The sequence below is a fragment of the Magnolia sinica genome, chromosome 3 (genome assembly GCF_029962835.1).
Source record: "Magnolia sinica isolate HGM2019 chromosome 3, MsV1, whole genome shotgun sequence".
Lineage (NCBI taxonomy): Eukaryota > Viridiplantae > Streptophyta > Magnoliopsida > Magnoliales > Magnoliaceae > Magnolia > Magnolia sinica.
In genome coordinates, this window is record NC_080575.1 from 58,857,862 (window position 1) to 58,885,370 (window position 27,509).

A 27,509-nucleotide genomic window follows, 5' to 3' on the forward strand; every position below is an offset into this window, starting at 1 on the left:
CAGCCGATCGAAGCTATTTCGGTTGAGATCTCCACAGCACTGGCCGAAGTTGAAATGATTAATGCCAGTTCTCCTCCATCGACTTCTCCAGCGGTCGTCCATGGAGATGTTGCTCCTGCTCCTACCGACCTTCCTCCCGTGGATGACATTCTCTCTTCATTTGAGAGATCATTTACTAGAGAGACATCCATGACATAATCTCCTTCTAGTCCTAGCAACCTCAAGATTTAAAATCAGAACTACGCGACCTTCTTCAAAAAGGGATGGCAAAATCCTTTGATGCTGAATCGGTCGAGAGATTCGGTCGATTGGTCGAGCTAGTCTTTGAGTTGTCTCAGTCAACCTTTGTTCTAGCAACCAAACTGCATACTCTCCTAGAACTCCAGGGAATGCTCGAGACATGTTACCATGCTGGTGTAGTCATTGCTTGCATTGAAGCTAAAGGGGGTGCGACCGAATCCAGGAGGCTAGTGCACACGAAACTGCTCAGGAGCTCTCGCCCAAGAATGTTGTGCTGAAGGCTTCTGAAACTACGATTGGAAATATAAATATTAAGATCATAGGTTTAGAATTCAAGCTACTCGCGTTGAGACAAGAGCTACCGGAAAAACATGCAGAGCGCCTCAAAGCTAAAGTGGAGGTCTCCAAGCTAATTGTCGTTGTACACGTTTAAGTAAAAGACATTGATCGGTTGTCTCGATCAACAGCCAAGAGGAAAGCAACACCGCGGGTCACAAGAGGCGTTATAAATGGCTAAGGCATTTTTGCAAAAATTCGTGTCCTCTGATTTTTGAATGTATCTGCTTTGCTTTTGTAAATGAATGGCCATCGAGCCCATTTTCACGTGACTTCTGCTCTCTTGATTTCCCGTTACCATTACTTGTAACTGATCACGGAATGTTCCTTAAAACATGGTAGAATGTGGGTCGTTCTCCTTATTTACCTAGCACATAAGAACGTGCAACAGTTTTATCGCCATGCCTTTTTCAACCATTATGCAAAAACGTTAGATCGTGGGTGTCAAATATCTATTATTTAAATAGCTCGCTGTCATTCACTTTGTTATCATTCCACCTGATCTTAATCTTTTCAAATGGCTTCCAGTCCCCCGCTTCTTATTGCAGGTGCTCAATCTTATTTGGAAGAGATCCTTGAATTGGGCTTGAAGGATTATGCCTTCTCTAGCTTACCCTCTGATGTCATAAGATTCACGACCGACGCCTCTTGCTTGATAGACACTCTTCCTTCGAATGAATCAAACCATTAGCTTGAGGAACTTATTGGAAAGCTACAACACTTGAATGCCATGGGGATGCATTATGAGAGTGTGTAATATTCCTATTTAGTAAACTTGTGTTACTTGGAACAACAAGAAGTGGCCAAAAAGGATTCAGTTGAGATGATTGGCAAGCATGAATTAACATGGTATGAACACTTGCGATGTACTCAGGCACATCGGTTTAATTGTACCATGCTACGAATGTTAAAATCATATAGGGCTGGCCTGATAAAAGAGTTACAAGAGCGTGACAACGCTTTTTATGCTAAGGAAATGGCCAACTCATAGGATTTGTCATTTTTGGACCAGCATATCCTCCTATACCATACGCGGGCGAAAGCAAGTTATAATATTTGGAGGGCGGCCGAACTTGAAGTTTCCTCGACTGGAACTCGCATCAACCAGCTACTTCATCTCTTGTCAAACATTTTAGATGAAGGGACTAGCTGGGCTGCATGTAAAGAGAGGGCTGAAGTAGAGATGCAAGCTCTTCTTGGAGATTTCGAGCAGATGAAGATTTAGATCAATCGACCGCTTTTTCTTTCTGTCGCTTCTTAATCCTTCACACTAATTGCTCTACAATTGGCAAGTTGGATTAGGAAGGACTGCGGTTAGATTCAAACTCCCTGCCCCCTGGCTTCTCAGATCTTCATCCATTGTGGGGTGTCCATGGTCTATCAAGGACCAGGCCAAGATCTATTGAGATCCCTTTGATCAAGATAACCTAATCTTGGGTTGGACCCATATCAATCTTGACCGCTCTACATCTTTGACGACGTTCCGCTAAAAGGAATTGGCCAGAGGTCACCAAAAGGTGTTAGATAGTTTAGATCGGGTCGCTTTTGGCATTTTCACCATTCATTGCGAGGTGGTTTTATATGTTGGGAACAATAGATGTCTATGATCCATCACATCTTGACCCCTGGGTTACTGATCAAGATGCGACTCTAGGGGCATTTAGGTACTCTCCTTCTTCTTTTTTTCCCTCTCTCGTCTTATCTTTGAATTGTTGGGCGAATCGAATCTTGCCTACTCATTTAACTCTCCTACTGCCTTTGTCCCTGTCAATGCACAACTTGGGATTATCCGACAATAATCTATCTCCTAACTTAGGTTCAGACCTAAACCGAGTTAGTTTGGACAAGGGTTTGATCTCTGATGTTTGAAATCTTCTTGATTGCTACTACTTCTCCAAACATCTTTGGGAAGATCTCTCATTTTGGAAGGACTTAGAAAGACAACCTCGTCGAGATAATCATCACCGGATTTGCAATAAATTTGTTATTTGGTGAGTCTTTTATAAGCATGCTTATTACATTTCCTCATCAATGGGCGCGTTGATCATGGCCATGTTGCATGTGATGATTCACCCTTTCAAAGGTATGTGTAAGGTTTCGTACCATCGCATTAATAATGGAATACGTAACGCTCCAGGGAAATCTATTTACACCCATTCTCGGTGCCTTAACGTGGACCATTAGGAAAATGCCATGTGAAGACATTACGAATTTGGCACTGTTAAAATTGTACTCACACTTAAATGAGATCTTCATCTGATTTTCCTTCAGCGTCATGCATTCTGTCATTATTGTGACGGTACAAACTCCTATCAAGCCCATTTAGGAGGATGAACCGTCTTACACTACGTGGCCATAATTAACGTGCCCATTAAATAAGGGATGCGCTTGGTATAGCTATAAAAAATCCATTGGACGAGCGTATCCTATCTCTCAATTGGATATTATCTCATCTGTGAGGTTGTCTCTTACAGTCCTTCCAAAATGGGAGATTTTCCCATAGACGTTTGGAGAGCCAACATCAATTCAGAATATTCTAAAGATCCGCATATTAACCAATCTTCGGATGAACATAGCCTTGGATTGAGCCACGATCGAGAAGAACATAAATATCATCTGGGTTAGGTCTATAACCTTGACCCCATCGAGATAAAAAAAAGGGAAGTAGATCCAACATAGTTCGATAATAGATTGGTATTGGGTGTCAAGTCTCACTCCCACCAAAGATTAGGTGATTTGCCCTAGACCTTGTAAGTGCTATGGTTTCTAGCTCCTATGATTGTCAAATTTTGTAGTGCCAAAACCTCTTGGAATCTGTGTCTTGTGTAACGCATCTACATATTCAAGACTATGCATCTCATGTACAAGAACAAATGTCATTACCTCAAGAACTTCAAATGTAAGATTACATGTTCATGTTGAAGTACAACACCAAGTGTTAATTTAATCTTTCAAGCTTCAATATTTCAAGTTTTCAAAGCTTCGTCCAAGTTAAGACAAAGTTCTTTACTTTGAACCTCAGGCTCAAGCTTCTATGTTAATCAAATTCAAGCTTCAAAAGTCTCAAGTTCAATCTTCATCATATATCAAGATCTCAAGATTCATGAACTTCAAAGAACAACTATCAACTGAAGCAAAAGAAGATTTAACGTTCATATTTTACTTACAAGGTATGAATGACCCTAGATTGACCATAGGATAGGTCATATACATAATTTAATTGAGTCACTTTATAAGTGCATAGACTGTTTTTCGACTAGTCTTAGACTATGTTTGACTAGTCCTAGTACTGGCTCGACTAGTCCAAGAAATTCTTGACCAGTCCTAAGTTTGTTACTTATTTTCGAAATTTTTTGTTATTACCTCGACCAGTCCTGGAGACTACTCGACCAGTCATGTGAACAGTGCTTGACCAGTCCTGTAGGCTCGACTTAAAGTCCAGCAACTAAAAATGGTCCCACACGACCAGTCGTGGACAGGACTAAGGCCCTTTGACCAGTCGTGGAACGGTCTTATCTTATCGCGCCGAAATTTTCAAAAGTTTGTTGGTCCTTGGATCAGTCGAGCTGACCTTTGGACTAGTCGAAGATGCGATTTCTGCACTTATAAATAGAGCATGAATTTCAGAGTTTGATATCCAATTCAAGTAAGATCAAGACACCACTCTGAGAGATAAGTTAGTGATATTCTTAAGCTATTTAGTGCTCATTTTATATTCTCTTTAATTAACTTTCCACATTTAATTTTGTATTATACATTCCAATTTTATTTGAAAGAGGGATTGGAGTTTTTCCATTTCTTGGAATCAAAATCAAATCAAGCTAGCCCAATGTGCTTTAATCTAAAATCAATTTAGAACTTAGAACCATTTCATAAGTGAGTGTGAATATTGAACATCTACATTGAACTTCTACTCCGAATTGGTTCTACCGAGCTGTATCAAAAGGAGAATATCCAGACAAGTATTTTACAGTTTTTTTTAAATTCGTTCATTTGGTTTCTTTGAGATTTTGCCCGAAAAATCTCTTTTTTTTTTGTTTGTCTGAGGTGATCCAGAAAACTCAGAGTGTGGGGTTTTTGAATTGTGTAAACCCACTTGAAAGACACAATTGTGAGGGTTTTAGGTGAACCTTGAAAAACCTATTTCATAGTGAACACTAATATCCACTATGTGAGGATATTAGGAGTGGAGTAGTTGCGTGGCTGTTTTTTTAAACAGTTGGTGTAGACATAAGCGAACCACTATAATTTTTGGTCTTGTGGTGATTGATTGAATATTTTATTTTGTGGATGTTGTAATTTCCCTTTACGCATTTGTGGAGAATGTTGTAATCTTTTTATGTATGTGTAGGAATGTTGTAATAACTTAGTTTTTTTCTTTGCTATTTATTTCTTTATTCTTCTGTATCAGTTTGAGTTTTTGATACACAAACTGTTCTAAGAATTAGGTTGTTCTACCATAAGCCATTGGTTTTTGGTGTAAGGTTGTCCTTAGAACAACATCTATATCAACTTCTCAATACTTGTACACTTGAGGTTGTTTTTCATTTATGCATTGTGGGATTGTTTAGTGCTATCTTTATTTATATTTGTTTAAATTTCGCAGTTTATTTTTAATTTGACATAGTTCTATTCACCCCCCCTCTAGGACTCTTAGCTCGGCCTTTTCAGACCTCCACAACGGATGACTGCGATTAAGCGAAAGATGTTGTTGCCAGCATTTACATGAGGAATTATAACATGACAAGCCAGCCGCTGCTAGCATTTCAGAGACTGTCCTAGTTAAGAGCTTTCAGGATTGTTAAGGAGGAGATCGGGTGCCTAAAAAGACCGCACGGAGAATCCCGAAGCCCAATGAGGGGCTTCTATTGCCTCGAGAAAACTATAACAGGAGTATTCAAATAAGAGCTCGAGGCCCTACACCAAACACATTTATCTATATTACTTCATGTCTATTTTACTTTTCCTAGCTTAGTTTGCTACTTCCCAATGACTCTCGCTACAATATGTTTTCTTTAAGAGTAGATTAAATATATACAACCTTAAGTTTCCAGATCCTTATGTTCATTTGAGTTCCAATTTAGTTGTTCATACCCTAGTCATATCCTGCCAACCACCCACCTTGATAGCTTGTTCCGATATGCACATCATGTATTTATATATATATATATATATATCTCTCTCTCTCTCTCTCTTTTCTCGCTTTTAATATTTAGAGTGCGAGGTACAACATTTGTAATAGGAACAATATATTAATAAAAATCGATTATGTTTATGCTAGTCTTTACTCTGTTGTGCATGAATCTTTTATTTTGATTGAGAAATACCACGGTAGAGCATTGGTGAGATAAAAAAAAGTCCTTAAACTAGCCGATCCCATAATTGCTGATATAAGGCAAAAAAAACTCATTCTTAAGGGTTAACCCATTCCTTTGCTCAATTTGTCTTAGTACGGTGCCTACTTTTAAATCAATTGGTCATCAAGAGGACTATGAGTTTTGATTCAGTTTTCAATTTGTCTGGATGTGAGAGTACTGATCAATTCAATCAATACCTTTTAGTTGAGTAGACTCTGGTACGTCCGCACAATCATATCCGCACATGTACTTCTAATCTAGGCCTTCGGTTGCACGGGAAACATTGATTGGCTGAATTGATGGCAACAAAATCAACTGAAGAATTCTTCCAATGCGATTACGTTTTCAGTGTGCTATTGGGCTAAGTCAGGATGCTGAAAATGGATACAAACACCGTTAAAGAAGTTTTCAATGTCAGGCATTCCATCATCTGGTGTGGGCTACTAGAGGTCCACGGAGGTTTTAGGCGTATACATGGTGCCGTCATCATTGCTTCGTCGGTGTTGTGTGCCACTGCACGCGATAGGAGTAGGCAATCAGGCGTTTCTACTGCATTGGACCCGGGTAGCTAAGCCGCTTAGTTGTTGCACCCGGAACAGGAATATCACTGTGCCTGCTGTTGTCGGAAGCTGTTTGGTGCCCTCGGAGATACCTACAACAAATCACTCCGTTCATCAGGTTTTCCAAGACCACAATTGGACAGGAATAAAAAAATCAGGCAGATCCAAAACTCATGTGGGCCATACCATACGAAGCAGCAGGGATTGAATGCTTACCATTGGAAAATTCACGGGGGCTACAAGTTTTGTATGAGGATGAGAATTTGTGCTGCATTTTATCTTAGTGGTAATAACCCTATGAACGATTTGGATGGCATATAAACATCTTGTTCAGCTCCAGAAAGGTTTCAATGGTGGACGTTTTCGTTTCCACTTTTTTATTTGGTGTGGTCCACCTTTAGTTTTAGATATTTCTGATTTTTTGATATCTGTCTTACCGGGGTCTTGAAAAACTATTGAACGGGAGTGTATTTGTCACGGGAATCTCAGTGGGCTCCACACAGCTTCCAACAACAACACGGGCACAGGTAATCCGCTTCTCCCAACGTGCACCATCGCGGCGCACGTTTACCTCGTTCTCTCGTCGTTTTGAAGAACCCCAAAACTATCCTCCCTTCCGATTTGTCCACCATCCTGCCTTGTCCCTCTTCTCTCCTCCCTCGCTGTAAAGTAACGGCGAAAAAAAAAAATGCCTACTTCTCTTCTATCCTACCGACCTCTTCTATTCTCTCCCTTGAGACCCTGGATTACGCTCCAGCATCATCGAAATCACTACGGCTTCTTTAAGCAGAGACTACCGCTTGTTGGTAGCAGTCACGTGGTCCGAATCGGTAGAAATCCTGAGAGTGTTGGAGATTTGATTGGGGAGCTGTTTGGTCGAGCCCAAGGCCTTGTTTATACTACGATTGCGGATGTGGCGGATGCCTCCTCCGACTCTTCTTCGAATTTGGCAAAATCAAACTTAGATTGGCTTTCTGGGATTACGAATTATCTGGAGACTGTTCTCAAGGTATGTTTATATATGAAATTGGGCTCTTTCTTCAGAAATTGGATCATTCAAAGAGGCATATTCTGATTTTAACACGACTATGCCAATAATGCCGGTATTAACACTAGAAAAAAATGGCACGAAATAGTGCTATTTTGCCAAGTATGCTATGAGCATTGTGTGTGAAGCGCCAAATGCATAATAAAAACCTTTGCAAATTGCCTTAATGCGCATAACACTATGATGTATGCCAAACAAACCCTTTGGGTATGTTTGGATATAATCAATTCCACCAAAATCAATGGAAATGGAAAGGTTTTCCATTGATGTGATAGTTTTAGATGTTTGGATAGCAAAAGAAAAGGGAGGATCTCTTCCATATTTTGGATTCTATGGCACAATAAACTAGGTGACCATTGTCTCACAAAAAAATATGAGGCCTCACTTGCTATCAGAACAAGACGCTAAAAATGGAATCCATGTTTTAATAGTGCTCATGGAAAAATCGTCACCTTTTCTTACCTTTTCCCTTAGAATACATGTATCTAAATATGGCCTTTCCTTTGTCCTCCCTTCCCTACCAATGAAAGTCCCACTGGATTTCTCTAACCCGTCCGCTACACTCATTGGACACTGGAACAACAACATGAATATACATACATTTTAGATAGTTGATTTGATAAGAATTATTCTTCCCCAAAAAGATAAATGTTTTCTCTTCTAGATGGATAACCTTCTCTCCATTCCCCCTATTAACGATTATGGTTATGGGTAAAGCCCACTTGGGTATGGTTTTATGAGCCTACTGCCCACGTGTTGCTTAGTCTTTTTGGTCTTGGGATATGTTAGACATTGCAGATGTTTGTATTTGGGGTAGTTTTGCCATTTTTTGTTTCTATCACTCGAGTATAAAGGAGGAGTGGGGACTTGCAAACCCTAATCTCCTCTTTTCTTCTTCTCCCTCTCTCATCTTTTCTCTTCCTTTCTCCTTTTTCAATCTCTATACAAATCTACATGGTATCAGAGATCATCTAGAAATGGTTTAGGCCTTGTTGTCCTTCCCATTCAACTTGAAGTTGCTGGATCTAGTTTTGGGGACCTTCGACAAATGTATGTGACACAGGGACATGTGATGACCTAACCCTAGATGTATGTATAATCAGGTTAAAGAATATTCAAATAAATACACCAATTAACTAATCGTCTCCGATCAAAGGGATTAGGTAAATCTCAAAACAAAGATGAGTTCATTCTGTCAGGATCATGCCCCTTAGCATAAAATCGCGTAAACAGTAAAAAGGGGGGACCTAGGGATATGAGGATATCCCAGATCTAGCATAAGTCAATCCACAGTCAAGTTCGGATCTGATCCTACTGACTAACTATCCCTCTTTTCTGTTCAAACTAGAAAGGGGATATCAAGAGAGGAACGAAAGGGGTGAAGAATGAAGGGTTCGAGATGAAGAAGGTACCGATCCTTTTGTCGTCAAAAGAAAAGGAGGATGATTCTTACCTTTTTCCTGCACCTCGAAGATCTAGAAAGAAGGAAACTTGAAATCGGGGTGGAATCCTCAACACCCAGGGGCCAGTCCTGAAACCTTAATCTCTTAAATAAAGAGGAAGGAAAGACGAATTTCTATTCATTCAATAATATTCAAAATAGGGTTTCTTACAACGTATATAAGCTATGGAAAAAGTAAAAGTGCACTAAAGTGCCTAAAAACAAGAAAATTAACAAAAAAAGACGAAAAGTAAAGAAAGTGCAATAAAGCTCGTAAAACACCCGTGTGGTAGGGTGTGAAATCTGACCTATGGATCTATGGTTAGGGTGCGGTCATGCCGCTCCTGCAATCATAGCACGCCAGAAAATGGGTCTGATGGACCCAATGTCCATCCACATCAACTCCTCCGCTCCGGTACTCTGTCGGCGACGCCTCCTCCTTTGGTACACTCTAAAGGGTGCACCACTAATGTCCACATCAATTCTCCCCGGGTGGGAAGAATTTGCCACTGGCGAAAGTGAACTCCTGTATCTCTCGAGCAAATTGGGGTCGATGCGTTGTAGCTCTGCTTCTGTGATCCAAGAGTTATCTGTAATGGGCCTGTTTCTCCATTTGATTAGGAATTTCTGAAAATCCCCGGAGCGAGTGGAAACCGCCTCAGAGTCCAAAATTTCCTCCATCTCGTCTCTTCTCGGTGTAGGTGGAAGAGAAGGTAAGATGGGTACAGGAAGATCAGGCTGTGGCCAAGGTCCCTCTATAAGGAGGGTCTGTGAAGAAACAGGGAGACTAGTAAATAGAGGTAATGGCTCATGAAAGGGAACTAGATCTTCCACATTAAATGTGGAACTGATGCCCATGGTAGCAGGGATATCAACAACATAAGCATTAGACCCCAACCTTTTCACAATTTTATGTGGGCCTATGCTACGGGCATGAAGCTTCTTCATGGATCTAGGTGGAACCGATCAGACCTAATACGAACCATGACATCATCTCTAGATTGAAATTCCCTAAATCTCCTCTGAGTGTTAGCAGAAAGTTTATAATGTTCATTACTAGAATTAATCTTCCTCCTGATCTCATTATGCAATGCATATATATGCTAGGCGAAGGACTCTCCTAACTCTGAAGGACGATGTGGGGTAGCCTTGGGGATTAAATATATGGGAGCTCGGGGTCTAAGGCCTGAAACAATTTCAAACGGGCTCATTCCTGTGGACCTGTTCACCGAAGAATTATACACGAACTCTGCTGTGGGAAGAATAGTGTCCCAGGTCCTGTGGTGGTTTCCAACCAGACATCTTAATAAATTTCCTAGACTACGATTCACTACCTCCGTTTGACCATCTGACTGGGGATGATATGCTGAAGAAAACTGGAGTCTCGTACTCAAAAGATGCCAGAGAGTTTTCCAAAAATAACTAGTGAACAGACATGATGAATCTAGGTACTCCATGGAGTCGCACAACCTCCTGAAAGAATAACTTAGCAACATAGGAGGCATTTGAGGTCTTATAACAGGGTAGGAAATGGGCCATCTTAAAAAATCGATCAACAACCACGAGTATGGAGTCGTGCTTACGAATAGTCTTGGGAAGCCTAAGCACGAAGTCCATACTGACATCTTGCCACGGGGCATGTGGAACTGACAAATGAGTATATAAATCTGTATTTTGCTTCCTTTGATTCGCCAGTTGACATGTCCGACACTGCCCTACAATCTTAGCCACATCTCGCTAGAGATTAGGCCATAGAAACAATCAGACGTAAGGGCAACTATTTTATCTCGACCAAAGTGACCTGTCATCCCTCCAGCATGTAGCTCCCAAACTAGAAAATCGCAGAGGGATGTTCGTGGGATACAGAGCTTGTCCCCTCTGAAAAGATATCCATCTGTAAGGACGAACTCTGCACTCCTTGAGGGCAGGTCACTAGACAATGACGCATAAATGATCCCAAAATCAGGATAGTTTGAGTACTCACTCTTGAGTTGCTCAAATCCTGTAACTTCAATACTCATGGACCACAACGTCATGATACGATGCCTAAGTGCGTCAACAACCTAATTCTCTTTTCCGGCCTTGTGCTTAAGTACAAATGTGTTCTCTTGAAGAAATTGTGCCCACTTAGCATGCCTACGACTCAACTACTTTTGAGAGCTCAAATATTTCAAGGCCTCATGATCAGAGAACATGACGAATTCTTGCAGTAATAAATAATGCCGCCAATGGCGCAATGATTGCACAACCGCATAGAACTCTTTGTCATAAGTGGAGTAGCGTTGTTTAGCCTTGTTCAACTTCTCACTGAAAAGGCCACAGGATGTCCCTCTTGGCTTAACACTCCGCCTATGACAATTCCAGACGCGTCACACGCTACCTCAAAGGCTTTGGTAAAGTCAGGTAGATGCATGACTGACGCTTTCGTCATCTTCTTTTTAATTTTCGAGAAAGCCCGTGCCGCGGCTTTAGTCCATTGAAACTCCCCTTTTCGTATGCAATCTGTGATGGGAGCCATAATCGAGCTAAATCCACGGATGAACCGCCGATAAAACGTAGCTAAGCCGTGAAAGCTTCGCACGTCATGTATGGTACGTGGCTCAGGCCAATTGACAATGGCCTTGACTTTCTCAAGGTTTGTAGACATACCCTCCGACGATACAACGAACCCTAGGAAGATAACGCAGGAAGTCAAGAAGGAACACTTCTTGAGGTTCGTATAGAGCTTTTCTACGTGTAAGGCGTTGTAGACTTGCCTTAAGTGCTCGATGCACTGGCTAGGGGATGTACTATATATGAGGATATCATCAAATTACACAACTAAAAACTTGCCCATAAAGGGTCACAACACCTGGGTCGTCACTCTCATAAATGTACTTGGGCAATCGGTTAACCCGAAGGGCATAACCAACCACTCTTACAGCCCGTACTTCGTCTTGAAGGCAGTTTTCCATTCATCTCCCGGGCGAACACGAATTTGGTGATAACCACTCTTGAGGTCAATTTTCGAAAAGATAGTAGAGGTGGCCATCATGTCAAGCGTGTCATCAAGCCTCGGGATGGGAAACCGATACTTGATAGTGATCTTGTTTATGGCTCTACTATCAACACACATGCGCCACGTGCCATCTTTCTTGGGCGTAAGAAGCGCGGGCACGGCTCACAGGCTCAGACTCTCATGAATGAATCCCTTTTTAAGCAATTCATCCACTTGCCTCTTCAACTCAGCATGCTCAGTGTGGTTCATTATGTAGTGAGGGGGGTTTGGTATGGTCGCCCTTGGGACGAGATCTATCGCATGCTGAATGCCTCGCATTGGTGGAAGCTCGTTTGGAAGGTCATTAGGGAAGACATCCCAAAACTCCTCTAGGACCGGACGAGCCTCCTGGGGTATCCCCATAGCAACCTCAGGTGTACTCTCCCTAACCAGTAGGCCGTAAACCATAGACCCCGCCTTAGTCTCTCTCTCAAACTCCTTAGCATCTATGATGTGGAGAGACTTTAACTGAGGCGCCCTTTGACTCGTAGGACCTCCTGGGGATGCAACATCTTTCGCTCCTGTTGACGATTTGGGAGGGAGCGGGCTCAAGACAAGCTTCTTTTCTTCATGCTTAAATACACAATTATTCGTACGCTCGAATATTGTGACATCTTTGTCATAGAGCCATGGCCTTCCCAAGATGATATGGCCAACGTCCATCGTGACCACATCACACCACAACTTGTCCTTGTATAGTACAAACTCAGTCGAAACATGGCGTTGCTGGGTCACAAGGAGGGATGTAGCATCCACCCAAGAAACTCTGTATGGGTTGGGGTGAGGGACTAGCTTCAACGTCAGACGACTCAAAGTAACTGGGGAAACTACATTCTCACAGCTCCCCCTGTCTATGATCGCTTTGCAACTCTTTTCTCCGCACTTGGCGTAAGTGAGGAAAATGGTGGTTCTGCGCTAATCTTTGCTTTCCTTCATCTGGGTCAAGGCGCACCTCACCACTGCAAGTGGGATAGTCTCCACAGTATCATCCTCGGCATCATTAGCAGGGTCAAGGGAGGGGATAATGATTTCCTCATCACCCTGGTCACCATCAACTTTATCTGCCACTTCTTTTTCTGTGGGGTGTTCGGAAACAAAGGCAATGCGCCCACCCTTATTTAAACACTCGACAGCGATGTGACCCATGCCACCACAGCAGTAGCACTGCCATGACATCGCGAGCTTAGTACTTGGTCCAACCATATTATTACTTCGATTTTTGTTGACTAGCTATGTACCAGGTTAAGCTCTGGGTTGAATTCCAACCTGAGGTCTCGCTCTTTGCAGAGCTACTCTAGGCATAGTAGGTTGAAAATCAATCCCCCTCACATTGGACTAGCGCACACAGTGCTCCAGTTCCTGCACCACCTGGTAAGCATGTTCCAGATTGGTGACCATGTTAAGCGTGAGCTCCTGCTGAAGCTCAGGGCTTAGGCCCATATGGAAACGGGAGAGAACTACAGCAGGGTTCTCATCCACATCGCACCTCATCATATATTCATCGAACTTGGCGATTTATTCCGTCATCGTCATGGATCCTTGGCGCAAAATGTGCCATTGATCCAACAACTCTTTTCTGTAAGAAAGGGGGGAACATACTTCTCTTGCAACAACTCTTTCATCTCAATCTAAAAGAGAACTGACCCCTCTCCAGATCGCTCACGGCGACGCTCGACATTCCCCCAATATAGTTTTGCTTGGCCCACCAATTTCATCTTGGCGAACCCGACTCGTTGTGGGTCTGGTAGACCGTGCCACTCAAAGAAGTGGTCCATGTCTGCTAACTAGTAAAAAAAAAACTTTGGGGTCCAATCTCCCATCAAAACTGGGGGCGTCAACCTTAATGCCCTTCATGACCCTATAAATAGAGTCCTTGTGCTCATGATATCTCTGGGGGTGCTGATGACGCACCCCATCATGGCCCTCCCATTGGGCGGGAAGAACAAGATCACGATTGTGTGTGGGTGGTAATAGATACACCCCATCGTGTCTGTTGTCAGGCCCACGGGCCTGGTCTGCGCCCAAACTATCCCTAGGCGGATCAGGGCCCACAACTTGGGACTGATCGACAACCCCAGTGTCGGGGGTCGCCTGGGCTCCACCTACAGTGGCGGTTGGAATACCAGCCTCTAGACGCACAAATCTCCTCTAGACGCGTGAACCTACCATCCGGATGCGGAAACTGTTGCGCGATATTATCCCTCTAGGTTCGAAAGTGTTGATTCATTCTCTTAGTTAAGCCCTCCATAGCCTTGGTAAATTGATCGGAGTATATGGTGTAATGGAGACCGAACTCACGACTAGTGCGCGTGGGCATACACTAGGAATGACAAGTGAATGGTCCTAGATCTATGTGCGAGAAAAGGGTAAAAATGATGATACCAATGCAATGCAACTACCTTATATAGCCTAGATCTATATGGGGACTCAACAAAACCTAGGAAAAAGGGTTGATTAAACTCAACAAAATATGACCCCTATGCAGAGCTGGTCATGCAAAAGAACAAAAACGCTTAAAACTAAAACACCCGTGTGGTAGGGTGTGAAATCCGACCCATGAATCTATGGTCAGGGTGCGGTCATGCCGCTCTTGCACTCGTAGCAAGTCAGAAAATGGGTTCGATGGACACAACGTCCATCCACAACAACTCCTCCGCTCCGGTACTCTGTCGGCAACGCCTCCTCCTCTGGTACACTCTAAAGGGTGCACCACTGATGTAGATTGAACCTTAAAGGAAGCACCTTTCGTTGTTCTTTTGCGCAAAAAACATGTTATTTTTATGTTGTTCTTCAAGTAGAAGGAAATGCTCACAAAAAAGGAGTGTAGATGCCTTGATGGATTATGGAAGCTTGTTGATTTTTCATGAGGTGATGTTTAAAATTGTTTGTTTATGTTGTGTGGATGCAGTTTTTTTGGTAGAATATTCTCACTAGTAAAGTTGTGTGCAATGTGGGAATGGTATTGACATGGTTTAGGGTAATAATGGACAAGAAATCTCCATGTTATGTTTCTTATGGACATGTAGTTGTGTGTGAATCTTACTTTAAGATCAAGGTTTTCCATTGATGTTGGAGTAAATTGATTGTGGAACCCAAAAAATGTGTTTCTTGGTTCCTCATCTCTTGGGAAAATGTAAGCACCCTTCTTCAATGCGGCAATAACTTGTGTGAAGTTGAATGGATAGAATGATCTTTTATAGGCTAAGTCTGTCGAAGTATTCCTCTTAGCCCATGAAAAATATCAGTACCCCACGGATCTCAAACTGTAGGAATCTGATCCTAGATACAGACAATGGATGCGTGAAGATTCCCAATTTTTATCTTGGTTGTGGAGTAAAATGGAGTCTGATGTGAGTTCTAATTTGGTATTCTTAAAGATGACAAAAGATTTCTGAGATACTGTGAGAAAGATGTACTCCTTAGAATAAAATGTCTCGGGTGTATCAGTTATACGAGGAGATCTTCTCTTGTTAAAAGGGGGATAAGCCCCTTAGTGAGTACTTCGTAAAACTTCTCTTAAAAGGGGAATAAGCCCCTTGGTGAGTACTTTGCAAAAGTATATAAAATGTGGGAAGAGCTTTCCATATATCATCCCATTACCTTAGATATCACCCTCATGAAGAAGCAGTGGAAAGATATGAAAGTAGTGAAACTTCTGTATGGATTGCCAAAGGAGTATTAATTTATGCTTTTTAACACACAATTGCCTATTTAACCAATTAAGCTAAGTAAGATAAATAACTAAGGCTTCCAAGCCAATAATGGGTCTAATCACATATACTATAAATGATATGCTAACGAAGCAATAGTCTATATATGATAGTGTACATGTGTGTGTGGGATGTGCTACCTATCAACTCCTAGCATTCATTTAATCATGCATACATATAATTCAACTAAACAATTACATTAAGCATATTTAGAAGAGTACTCAAATAACAACCCTAAACACAAGCATGTATAGTGGTTTGGTTTTCCTACTTTACTCCCGGTGGACGCACTCTCCTTGAGTGTACCGAATTTCACTATTGGAAGTTTTAAATAAGGTTCACCTCTAACCTTTATAGCCTTACACAAGGACCGCGGCCCTACACAAGAACATATCTAGTGTACACTTCTGTCGGAGTCTCCCGCAAGAGACTTTAGTTGGTTTCCTATCGACTAACCAACAACCTCAGTCCTAGTCCAAGGATCTACGTTTGCTCTCGCAGGAGGCTCTCACAGAGACTAACACGTATACACCCGTGTTCGGTGAATTTGGCTCTACACGAGCTTAGGTCCTATACAAGAAATTATCGAATTTGGATTACAAATTCTTACCCTTAATCCTACACAAGGAAAGAGAGTATGGATTAACTAATTGACACTTGTTGAATTGAGCCCATTTGACGCGTCGTGTTGGGTTGCTCAATAGATGCTCTCCCATGCTTCAATCAGCTTCCCTTTTGCTCCCTCAATCATTGATGCTGATGCTTTGCCATTGCTTCAGTTCCAAGATTAAACACCTTGCATGCGATGCTCCATTGAGGTGACCAAGGTGATGGGAGGTTGGGTAAATCTCTTATAACACATGGGAATGTTGTAATTTCTAGGGGATTCACTTAGATGGGTGTTCTAGAGGATTTAGACAAGGATTTTACTATGGGTTCAAGTCTAAATCTAGAACAAGGTGGAGATCAAGTACATCTTCAAGGTGGAGATTTAAAACAAGGTGGAGATCAAGTACATCTTCAAGGTGAATGTTGGAATCCTTGTTAGAGTGTTAATCTCAAGGAAAATGACTTAAAATTCATTGGTTTAGAGGCTTAGGATGGGGGATATGAAGATGGAATCACCTAAGCTTCTATTACACCAAAACCCCATCAAAACGCTTAAATACTGAATGCCCTATATATAGGAACCAAGTTCCAATGGTAAAAAAAGGGGCAGAAATCGGTAGGTCCGATCGATCAATCTAAGCCTTCGATTAATAGAACTCCCCTTCGATCGATCGGGCGATGCATCGATTGATCTTTATAAATCTAGCATTATGCGAATTTGTTGCTAGACGATTTGGGGCACCTTCAATCGATCGGACTAGTCTATCGATTGATCGACCAAAATGATTTCTAGACAGAAACTTGTCGGACAATTTCGGCTCTGGTCGATCAATCGCGCAGGTCCATCGATCGATCGGTCACGTAATCGATCGATCGGAGGTTCGATCGATAACCCTTGAAAGTCTACTGTTTTGGGCAGTTTGGTTTACAGCAGCTTTACACCTCTTTTAGCCTTATCATGTTCCAATTAGGCTCCCAAGGCTAAGGATGATCAAACAAGGTTTACCTATAAAGGTTATGATCATCTAGAGGCTAAGGGTTGTTTTGGGTCAAGGTTAGGGTCACCAAGACACCTCATATACTTGTCCTTTGCTCCTCGATGCTCCATGTCTTCTTGTGTCTTCGGTCTTCAGCTTCTAAGAGTTCAACCGAGTACATGACACACAAACTCACGTGATTGATAAACGAGGTGCACAAATCAGTGCACTAACAGGCTTTACATCCAACCTCCCTCCACCTCTACAAACACTTTGGCTCAATCAGGTAATGCATGTCTCTTATCATCTTTTGCTTCCTTTTGGATCATCAACTCTGGGGCGTCCAACCATATCTTTGACAACCGTAGTCTATTTTCTTCCTTTAATTGTGTTTCATCAAATACATCTGTTAGTTTAGCCAATGGTACATCATCTAATGTTATTGGAGTTGGTACTGCTCAACTTAAGGCATCAAACTTCATTTCGTCAGTTTTATATGCACCCAAGTTTCCATTTTAGCCTTTTATCTGTAAGTAAACTAACACGGTCTTTGAATTGCTCTTTGTCATTCTTTCATTATTATTGTGTTTCATGATCTCAAGATGGGCATGACGATTGGTGAAGGTCGTGAGAGAAATTGTTTGTACTACTTGGAGAGAGAACCAGTAGGTGCGGTAGTGCTTCCTTCGAATTCGAAAATTCAATGGCATCATCATTTGAGACATCTGTCTTTCTAGATTCTACACTCATCCCATCACTTCCCAATGTGTTAAAGTTGGAGGGCGCAGCATGCGAGCTGAATCAACATCATAGAGTTCTCTTTCCATATAGAATTGATTCAAGAAATGATGTTCCATTTAAATTAGTCCATAATAAATTAGTGATGTCTTGGGACTGACCCGAGTTCTTAATTTGTTTAGTTTTATGTACTTTCTTTTCTTTTCTAATGATTACTTTAGGATGACATGGTTATATCCAGTGTTCGAGTTGTCGATATCGCTACAAGTTTTGCTAGCCGAATATAAAGATATAATATCGTTATCGTCGATAGTCGGAAATGCGGGGAAAAAGGAGAAAACATGGAGAAAATGGTGGAATTTTTCAGTGAAGCTTTAGGACATGCCCAAATACACATTTACATATTCGGGAATGAAAAAATTACAAAAAGAATGCATTAAATAATAAGTTTCTATTTAATGGGGGCCAAAAGGCATGTACTGCCGTAAGAAATCACTCAAATAGTGACCAAAATGACTTCATATAATACAAATGCAAGCTTACTATAATTAAGACATGTAAAAGTAACTGAATTCAAAAGGTACATATTTTCGACCATATTTCATCCCCACAAAGTGATGAGGTGGCTTGTAATCATCATTCGGATCCCGTTGTAGTTGGATGTGGTACCGTTGCATAACATGTTGGCAGTACTGTTCCCAAGTCAATCCTCTGCTCGTACCAATTGAGGAACTCTCTTATGTACTTCTGATAGTCGCCCTCCTCGAACTGTACGAGTATGCCTAGACGTGGGTATTGCGAGACCTACATCGACGACATTTGCTGAGTAGGGTCTTGAGGGAACAGATCAAATCGAACCCCGACTCCTTGATAGTATTGCCGCTAGTCATATGGGTACTGTTGAGACTCAAATATTGTATATTTAACCCTTCAATTACATTAGTTTTCCTGGCATTTAATTGATAATTTGATTTAATTATATACGTTTTTGTCATGCGAGGTGATTCGAAAGCCTATGATGAATATGCGCTTAAAAGGATGGATTTAGAGCTCAAAAGAAGATAATGAAGAATTGGAGATTTGGAAGTCATTAATGAAGAATTCACATGCGAAAGATCTAAGGAAACCAAGTGAGGAATGAAGAGAATTGAAGGTTTGAAGTGAAGAAAAGGAATCCTGAAAATTGGCCAGAAAAATAATATTCTGAAATTCCGAGTCAAGAGAAATTCCTTAAGTAATTCCAAAAATAGACTTCGATGGCATCGACAGTTTATGAATGTCAGGTTCAACTCGCTGGACCGTTCTGGACGATTTTCAATGACATCGAATGTGTCATCGAAGGTCTTAATGACATCGAAGATGCGCAGAGTACGTAAATTTGAGGCGGTTTGCGAACTTTTCCAAAGCAGTGCGAAAGTTTTCCAAAGCAGTGCGAAAGTTTGAGTTGCAAAACTATTTAAAGGAGTCCTTAGGTTATTCCAAATTATCTTCTAGGGTTTGGAAAGGGAGAGAAGGCCTAGGTGGAACGCCGACAACGTTCTTCTACTTCGATTTCTTCATGGGTAGCTAATCTCTTAGCTAAGGGTAAGGGATGAAACCTGTAGTTCTTTTTAATGTTTAGTTTGCTTTGATTCAAGTATATGTTGAACTTCTATTAAGTTTTAGTTTAAATAAAGATATATTTCTAGTTTTCTATGGTTTATTATGACTGAAATTACAGTAGATGTTGTGAAAGCTTTTGATATGATCTTATTGGCTTTGGAATTGTGTGATCTGTAAAAGTCGTTGTTCACCATCGTCTATGGGCATGGTGGATGATTGAATTCCCTGCGATCATTGCAATTAGATGAATATTTGGGAACTAAACTAATGAAAAGTTCAGATTAGGTATTAACTGCTCCATCATCTGATTGGATATGATAGGATTTCGATTCCAATCGAGTTATCATTGAATCAAGTGATTAATATTGAGATTGCTATAAATGGATTCCTAGATCCTTAGTCTTTTTATCTTTATTTATTTCAAAACCTTTTTATTCATCGCTGGATTGAAAACCCAGACAAACCATTAGATTTAGATTAGTTTTAAGCCATGTTCCCCATTCGCTATGGATTTAACCTCGGTCTCATAGAGTTATTATTACATCGCAACCCTGCACTTGGGGTTGTGAACAGGTACCTCGAATATCCTCCTGTCAAAGGGTTATGACTCGAAGAACTATCTGCCGACTGCTCGTACCCATGGGAAGATGAGTGTGACTGAATGTCAGAGTTTCCATGGCCATAACCGTGATATCACCCATGAACATAAGGTGGGACGGAGGTAGAGCTCCCCCGCTTTGAACTGATGTCCATAGATGACAAGCTGCGTGCGAGAGCATCAGCCACGATGCGTTCGGCTTTCTTCTTTGAACGATGCTCGAAAATATGTGGGCTCTGATGCTCTCGCCCTGGATGGTGGACGAGATCCATGGTCCTCGTCCTGAGTGGCGTGGTCAAAGTTTTGCTCATCAGTGAATCGGCCAACGAATCGCTGGCTCTAACCCGTTGTGTACCCCCCACCACTGCCACCACCCCCACTAGTACCACCTATATCAGCGCCAGTGCCTCCGTTCCCTCCCTAATCACCGTTATCGTTGTCGTCGTTGTTGTTGTCCTCTCCACGACCAGTGTCAAGTGGGGGTTGAATCTTATCATCACCACTCACTATGACTTGCTGATGAGGAGGGGGCCATGAAGATGCTTCCTCACCCTCATCGGAACGTGTTGAACTCCTCACCAAAGGATCAAAGGAGTCTGTATCTGCTCTCTGTTGGCTTACTACCTGGTTGACATCAATACCAAGAGACGCTGCTTCCTCGGCTACTTGTGGAGCAGGGCTTCCCTCTCTATCATCTAAATCAACTGACTTGACCCACTCATAAAGTGGGTCCTCAACGTTGTCACCTATTTGTGCCATGGTACCTATCAACCTCAGGTTAAACGGGTCCGAATTTGCCTCCATGTCTCGGTCTTCCTGTAATTGCCTCTCTTAACTTTATATTGTAATGACAGTAGACGAGCTTCTGCAACCTCTCATATGCTAATCTATTCCTCTTGCTAGTGTGTATGAGTGACCATGTGCTCCAATTCCTCTCGCATGGTAGAGAGGAAATAGTCTGTGCGAGAACATGGATTGCCAATAACTGCAGTGCGGGTGTGTCGCTTTTGTACATCGCCCACCACTTGCCTATATATCCATGAGGAGCTTGTTTTAGTTTGAAGTTTAAATGAGGAATGCAGTTACCTAAACATATACCATACTACATAAGTAAATAAATTAAAAATTATACTCACACGACATCATCATTTTTTTCGATGCTCTTGCTAGTGTGGATGAGAACGTACCCCTAACATCCCTAAACCGCAACAACTATAAACACGGATTCACAGGTCACCATTTTTAACTACTCATATTTCTAGAGGCTATAAGGAAATATGCTCATTAACGAAATTTGCTCATTGCATTACCTGGTCACCAAATTCTGCTTGCGTCGGCGATTCAAGGAACAACCTTTCAAACACCTCTTGGACAACCATCTTCAAATCATCTCTCGTGGACCGGCTGTTTACAACCTCAAGTGCAGGGTCGCGATATAGTAATAACTCGGTGAGAACGAGGTTGAATCCACAGGGAATAGGGAACACGGTCTAGAACTAATCTAAGTCTAACTTGGTTGGTCTGAGTTTTTAATCCAGCGGTTTAGAAAAAAAGTTTTGAAATAATAAAGATAAAAGACTAAGGATCCAGGAATCCACCTATAGCAATCTCAATATTAATCTACTTGATTCAAAGATAACTCGATTGGAATCGAAGTCCTATCCTATCCAATCGGATGATACAGTGGTTAAAATAGAATCTGAACTTTCATTGGATTAGTTCCCTTATGAAGCACCAATGTGATGATTATAGGGAATTCAACCATCTATCATGCGCATGAGACAATGGTAAATCATGAATTTTACAGATCATACAATTGCAAAATAGATAAGAAGACATAAAAAGCTTTCCAAGCATCTACTGTAATTGGATTCACAATAAACCACAGAAAACTGGAAATATTCCTTTATTCAAACTAGAAATCAATGGAAGTTTAACCATAAACTGGAATTAAAGTAAGATAAACATCAAAATAAACTATAAGTTTCATCCCTTAGCCTTAGCTAAGAGATTAGCTTAATAAGACTAACATCCTAGAAGAAAAATAAAAAGATCAACTAGAACCCATGAAGAAATCGAAGTGGAAGAATGTTGTTGGCGCTCCACCTAGGCCTTCTCTCCCTTTCCAATCCCTAGAAGATTATTTGGAATAGCCTAGGGACTCTTTTAAATAGTTCTGCAACTCAAACTTTCGCACTGCCTCGAAAAAGTTTGTAAACCGCCTCAAATTTACGCACTCTGTGCATCTTTGATGGCAAAATTCGATGCCATCGAACAATCTTCGATTGCACCTTCGATGGCATCGAACTAACTTCGATTCCATTGAAATTTTCCAGAACTGTCCAGTGAGTTGAGCCCAAAATTCCTAAATTGTCTATGCCATCGAAATCTATTTTTGGAATTATTTAAGGAATTCTCTTTTTAGACTCGGAGTTTCCGAATATGATTTTTTAAGCCAATTTTTAGGATTCCTTTTCTTCACTTCAAATCTTCGATTCTCTTCATTCCTTACTTGGTTTCCTTGGATCTTTGGAATGTGAATTCTTCATTAATGACTTCAAAATCTCCAATTCTTCATTATTTTCTTTTGAACTCTAAATTCATCCTTTTAATCGCGTATTCATCATAGGCTTCCGAATCGCCTCGCATGACAAAAACTTATATAATTAAATCGAATTAACACTTAAATGCTAAGATAACAAATATAATTGAAGGGTTAAATATGCAATAATTGAGTCTCAACACCGGCATTTGTTATGGTAATTGGGATTTAGGTAGTATGCTGAAATCCAAATATTATTTACTTAATTGCATTGACATGCAAACAAAAGTGATGCTTAAAGTGCAAGTGCAAGTGATAAAAAATGCCGGTAAACGTAGCAAACTTGCAAGCCTGGTGGAGCGCATGCTTGAGGGTCTTGGTCCATCTATTATCAATGATATCAATCACCCACTGATGCTTGGTGGGGATTGCAACCTGTTTCCATTCTTTCATAATTCTCATAAGTTGATGCATTGACCCCATCGAAGGCCACATCTCATTATCTACGACCCGTAGGATCCTGTAAATCAGATGTAGGATGGAGACAATGGTATGAACCCTATCCCAGAAGGAACCAGTCAATACCGTTTTCGAAACCTTCTTTGCACCATTAGTCTTCCTCTGGTCCCACTCTAAGTATTTCTCTGATCTGAACAAATTTCTGAGACCCACACGGTGCTTGTACAAGTTGTCGAGTGTGATGAAATTCGTGGCGAACCGTGTCGCACCCGGTCTAATGATGTCCCCTCCACAACACTTGCGCATTGCAGCCAACAACCACGAATGATTGGATGTGAAGTTCGTCGCTCTCCTCACATCATCGATGCTCTTCCTGATAGTCCCTCCGGCCTATTGCCTCGAGCATTGAATCAATGCACTGTGCCGCATGGGGTCCGATAGAGATGGTATCTCCTCATCAATTTCTTCCCCTCCTTAACGAATGCACTGCCGTTGTCCGTGACGACTTGGATGACATTCTGGGGCCCAACATCGCTAATCACTTCTACTAGGAGATCATATATATATATATATATTATTTTGGTGGATGCATCAATAGATTTGAGGAAAATGGGTTGGCCTCTACAGTACACCATGAAATTGATAATGAACATTTTCGTGGGTCCTGTCCACCCATCGCATATGATCGTCACCCTGTATTGCTTCCAGTTTGGCTTGAGTGTATGTACCCAAGCCCCTATCTCCTCGTACTGCTAATCGAGGTAGACCCTAAAAATCTCCGTTGGGCCTGTGTTGCTGCACCTCCTCAATCATATTTGTGAAGTGAGGATTGGCGGCTACATTGGCCGGTATGTGGGTCGAGATGAACCACCTAGATATGACGCTCCCCACTTTCTCCCTGATCCCCTTGTTCCATATATTTTTTAGCCTCCTTTGATTAACACCTGCAATGTGTTCATCTGTAACGCGAGTGCTTTGTGTGCGTTGTAGGCTATGCCCGACAGAACCACTACCACCCACATTGCCTCTCCTAAACCTTCTGTTGCTCCCACCAACCTCATGTCAGGAGCTTCCAAACGATGACCTAGTCTCGTTGAGCCGTCTCCTCTACTCCCTGTCCCACCCCAATGCCCAAGACTCGTGGGTCACATGTCTGAACTCTCTCCTATCCCGCATAGTAACATAGTCATCGGGATATGCAATCATCTCGTCGTCGTCGTCGTCATCGTCATCGTCAACTTGCTTCTCCTCAACAACACCTAAGCCCCGTCTAGTACCCTGTAGTTGCTTCCTGAGATCCCTCTCCCAATCCTTATGTTGTAGCTTGTTTGACTTTGCCTCAATCAAAACTCTTCCCATCTCCTCTCACTGGCTTTGTTACACTCGGGCAATCTTTCACGTTCTTGTACCGCCATGCCAAATGCTCCTTCAACCTAGACACCCCCTACTCCGTTTCATTTGGCCGCAGTAGTTGCATACGACTCCATAATAATTTCCCTCCATTGGCCGTCCATGTTTTCATCCAATGTCTTTTGCTCCTCCTTTTCCCGATCTAAACGACATTTTGCTCCCTAGTAGCATACAAATTTGCAATAATCGACTAAAAAAAAAGAGCATCGGGTCCTCTTCAGTGTAATAAGCCCAAATCAGTATTTTCTATCTAAGGAGATTTTTGGTGTATGGGCCATCCACTAACAAATTGAATTACTTGAACCATGGGCCGAGCATTGAATTAACACCTTTCAATCCAATTCACTTGAGTATGAAATGCATGAATAAATTAAATTAGGCATAAGATCAAAGCCGTCCATTAGGTGGGTCCCTTAATTTGGTGCTCTAGAATGAAAAAATCAGTCTAGTGGGATAACATGTATAATATACATTAAGGAGAGTCATTTGATTTATGTGTTTTATCCACGCTGTCCATCTTTTTTAAAGAATATTTTATGGCTTGGGCACAAAAATAAGATAGATCCACATCTCAAGTGGACATGAAACAATGATGATTGAAGGAAAAAACAAATATCAGCTTCATCCAAAGCTTTTATAACACCAACGAAGTTTTTAATGGTGGCGTTCAATCACACTGATTCCTATGGTGTGCTTCACATGACATTTGGATATACTTAATTTTTTGGCTCATACCTTAAAATGATCTGAAAAAATGAATGAATGACATGGATAAACACAGACATCATGGTGGGTCCCCTGGATCCACTGAGGTGGGTGGGACCCCTGATTGTGGGGCTCATAGTGATGCATGTGCCTTAAATCTACACTGCCCAACCATTTTCAAAGCTCATTTTAAGGCATAATCCAAAAAATGAAGCATGCCCAAATCTTAAGTGGACCACACCACAGGAAACAATCGTGATTGAATCCCCACAACTAAAAACTTCATGGAGTCCACTGGAATGTTTATTTGCCATCCAACCTGTTTATAAGGTCATAAAGACCTATATGAAGAGGCCACACAAATATCAGCTTGATCCAAAGCTTGTGGCCCACAAGAAGTTTTTAATGGTCAATTACTACTGTTTCCTATACTATGGTCCATCTAAAATTTGGATCTGCTTCAAATTTTCGGATCATGCCCTAAAATGAGTTTCTAATACAGATGGACGGCAGTCGGCATGGATGTAGTCACATACATCAAGATGGCCCTAGAGTTAGGGTCCCACGCACCTGGTGGATCCGGGGATCCACCAAAGCCACTCGATGTTACCCGGGTAACAAGGGCCCAATTTTATCACTGTGACAAATCCACCCCATTCATCCGTTTCAGACAATCATTTTAGTGCATGGTCCCAAAAATGAAGTAGATCCAAATCTCGAGTGGACCACACCAATGGAAACAATAGTGATTGAATCCCACCATTAAAAACTTTTTAGGAGCCATGAAAGTTTCCAATCAAGTCGATAATTGTGTTTTCGTTTCATCCAGGTCTGTATGACTTAATCAAGAGGTTGGATGGCAGAAAAACATCAGTGGGCCCCACAGAGCACCAAGCCGTGGAAGTTGCATGCCTACGACTTCATTGGGAAGAATCCCAAATGGATTGCGCACTGAGTAACTTAGTACGCTGAGCGTACTTAGTAGACTTTGTAGGGCCCACCGTGATTTTATGTACTTTATACACTCCGCCCATCCATTTTACCCTATACTTTTAGGGATTCATGTAAAAAATGAAGCATATCCAAACATCAAGTAGACCACACCACAAAAAACAATGTGAATTGAACATATATCATTGAAAAATTCTTAGGGGCCACAAAAGTCTTGGATTAAGCTGATTTTTTATGTTTTACCTTCATCCATGGTTGTGTGATTTGATGAACAGTTTAGATTACAAATAAACATCACTGTGGGCCCTAGGAAGGTTTCAATGGTGGAATCATAATTCTCATCGTTTCCTTTGGTGTGGTCCACTTGAGCTTTGGATATGCTTCAATTTTGGGATTAACCACTAAAATGATCTCAAAAATGGACGGATGGCGTGGATAAACCACATACATTCACGGTGGGCCCAAGAGAGTTTACTCAGTACGATTAAGCGTACGAGTTACTCAATACAAAAAAAATGTGTTAATCTAGGGACGCCACCAAGTTATGTGGACCCACCATGATATATGTGTTATATCTAAGCCGGTCATTCATTTGGAGAGATCATTTAATGGTATAACCCAAAAATGAGACAAATCCAAAGCTCAAGTGGACCCCACCATAGAAAACAATGGGGATTGAATGCCTACCATTAAAAACTTCATGAGGGCCACAGAAGTTTTCAATAAAGGTGATATTTATGATTTTCCCTTCTTCCCTGTCTGTGTGAACTTATGAACAGGTTGGATCTCAAATAAACATCATGATGGGCCCTAGAAAGGTTTCAACGGTGGGCGTCACTGTCCCCACTGTTTTCTATGGAGTCCACTTGAGCTTTGGATATACCTCAATTTTTTACTCATGGCATAAAATGATCTCACCAAATGGATGGATGGTATGGATATAACATATATATCATGGTGGGGTCCACGAAACTTGGTGACGTAGCCAAACGCTACTAAGCTCGTCTGTAGTTATTCCGCGTCCCCTATATCATTGAAGGCTCGAAGTAAAAAAACCAAAAAAATAAAAAAAAAACTTGAAATTTTGTTTGGAGGGGGACTCTCATCGAAGAAAGAGGGATTTTTGAGGGAGGGTTTCAAAACGCTAAACGATTCCCAAATCGTGAGGAAATTCTCAAAATCCCTGATT

At 41.5% G+C, this 27,509-nt stretch overlaps 1 protein-coding gene across 4 annotated transcripts in view; it reads left to right on the forward strand.

Moving 5' to 3' along the window:
- Window positions 1-6,945: 6,945 nt before the first annotated feature.
- The window catches only part of LOC131239940 (ALBINO3-like protein 1, chloroplastic), a 96,036-nt gene continuing 75,472 nt past the window's right edge, over window positions 6,946-27,509 (forward strand). For 2 of the 4 annotated variants that reach the window (XR_009168497.1, XM_058237884.1), the window contains exon 1: window positions 6,946-7,502. Coding sequence is in view for 3 of the 4 variants with exons in the window: in XM_058237884.1 (XP_058093867.1) it covers window positions 7,182-7,502 (321 nt within the window). In the remaining variant the exon portion in view is untranslated. The remainder of the gene's footprint in view (window positions 7,503-27,509) is intronic. The other 2 variants (XM_058237881.1, XM_058237885.1) reach the window with 1 other exon arrangement.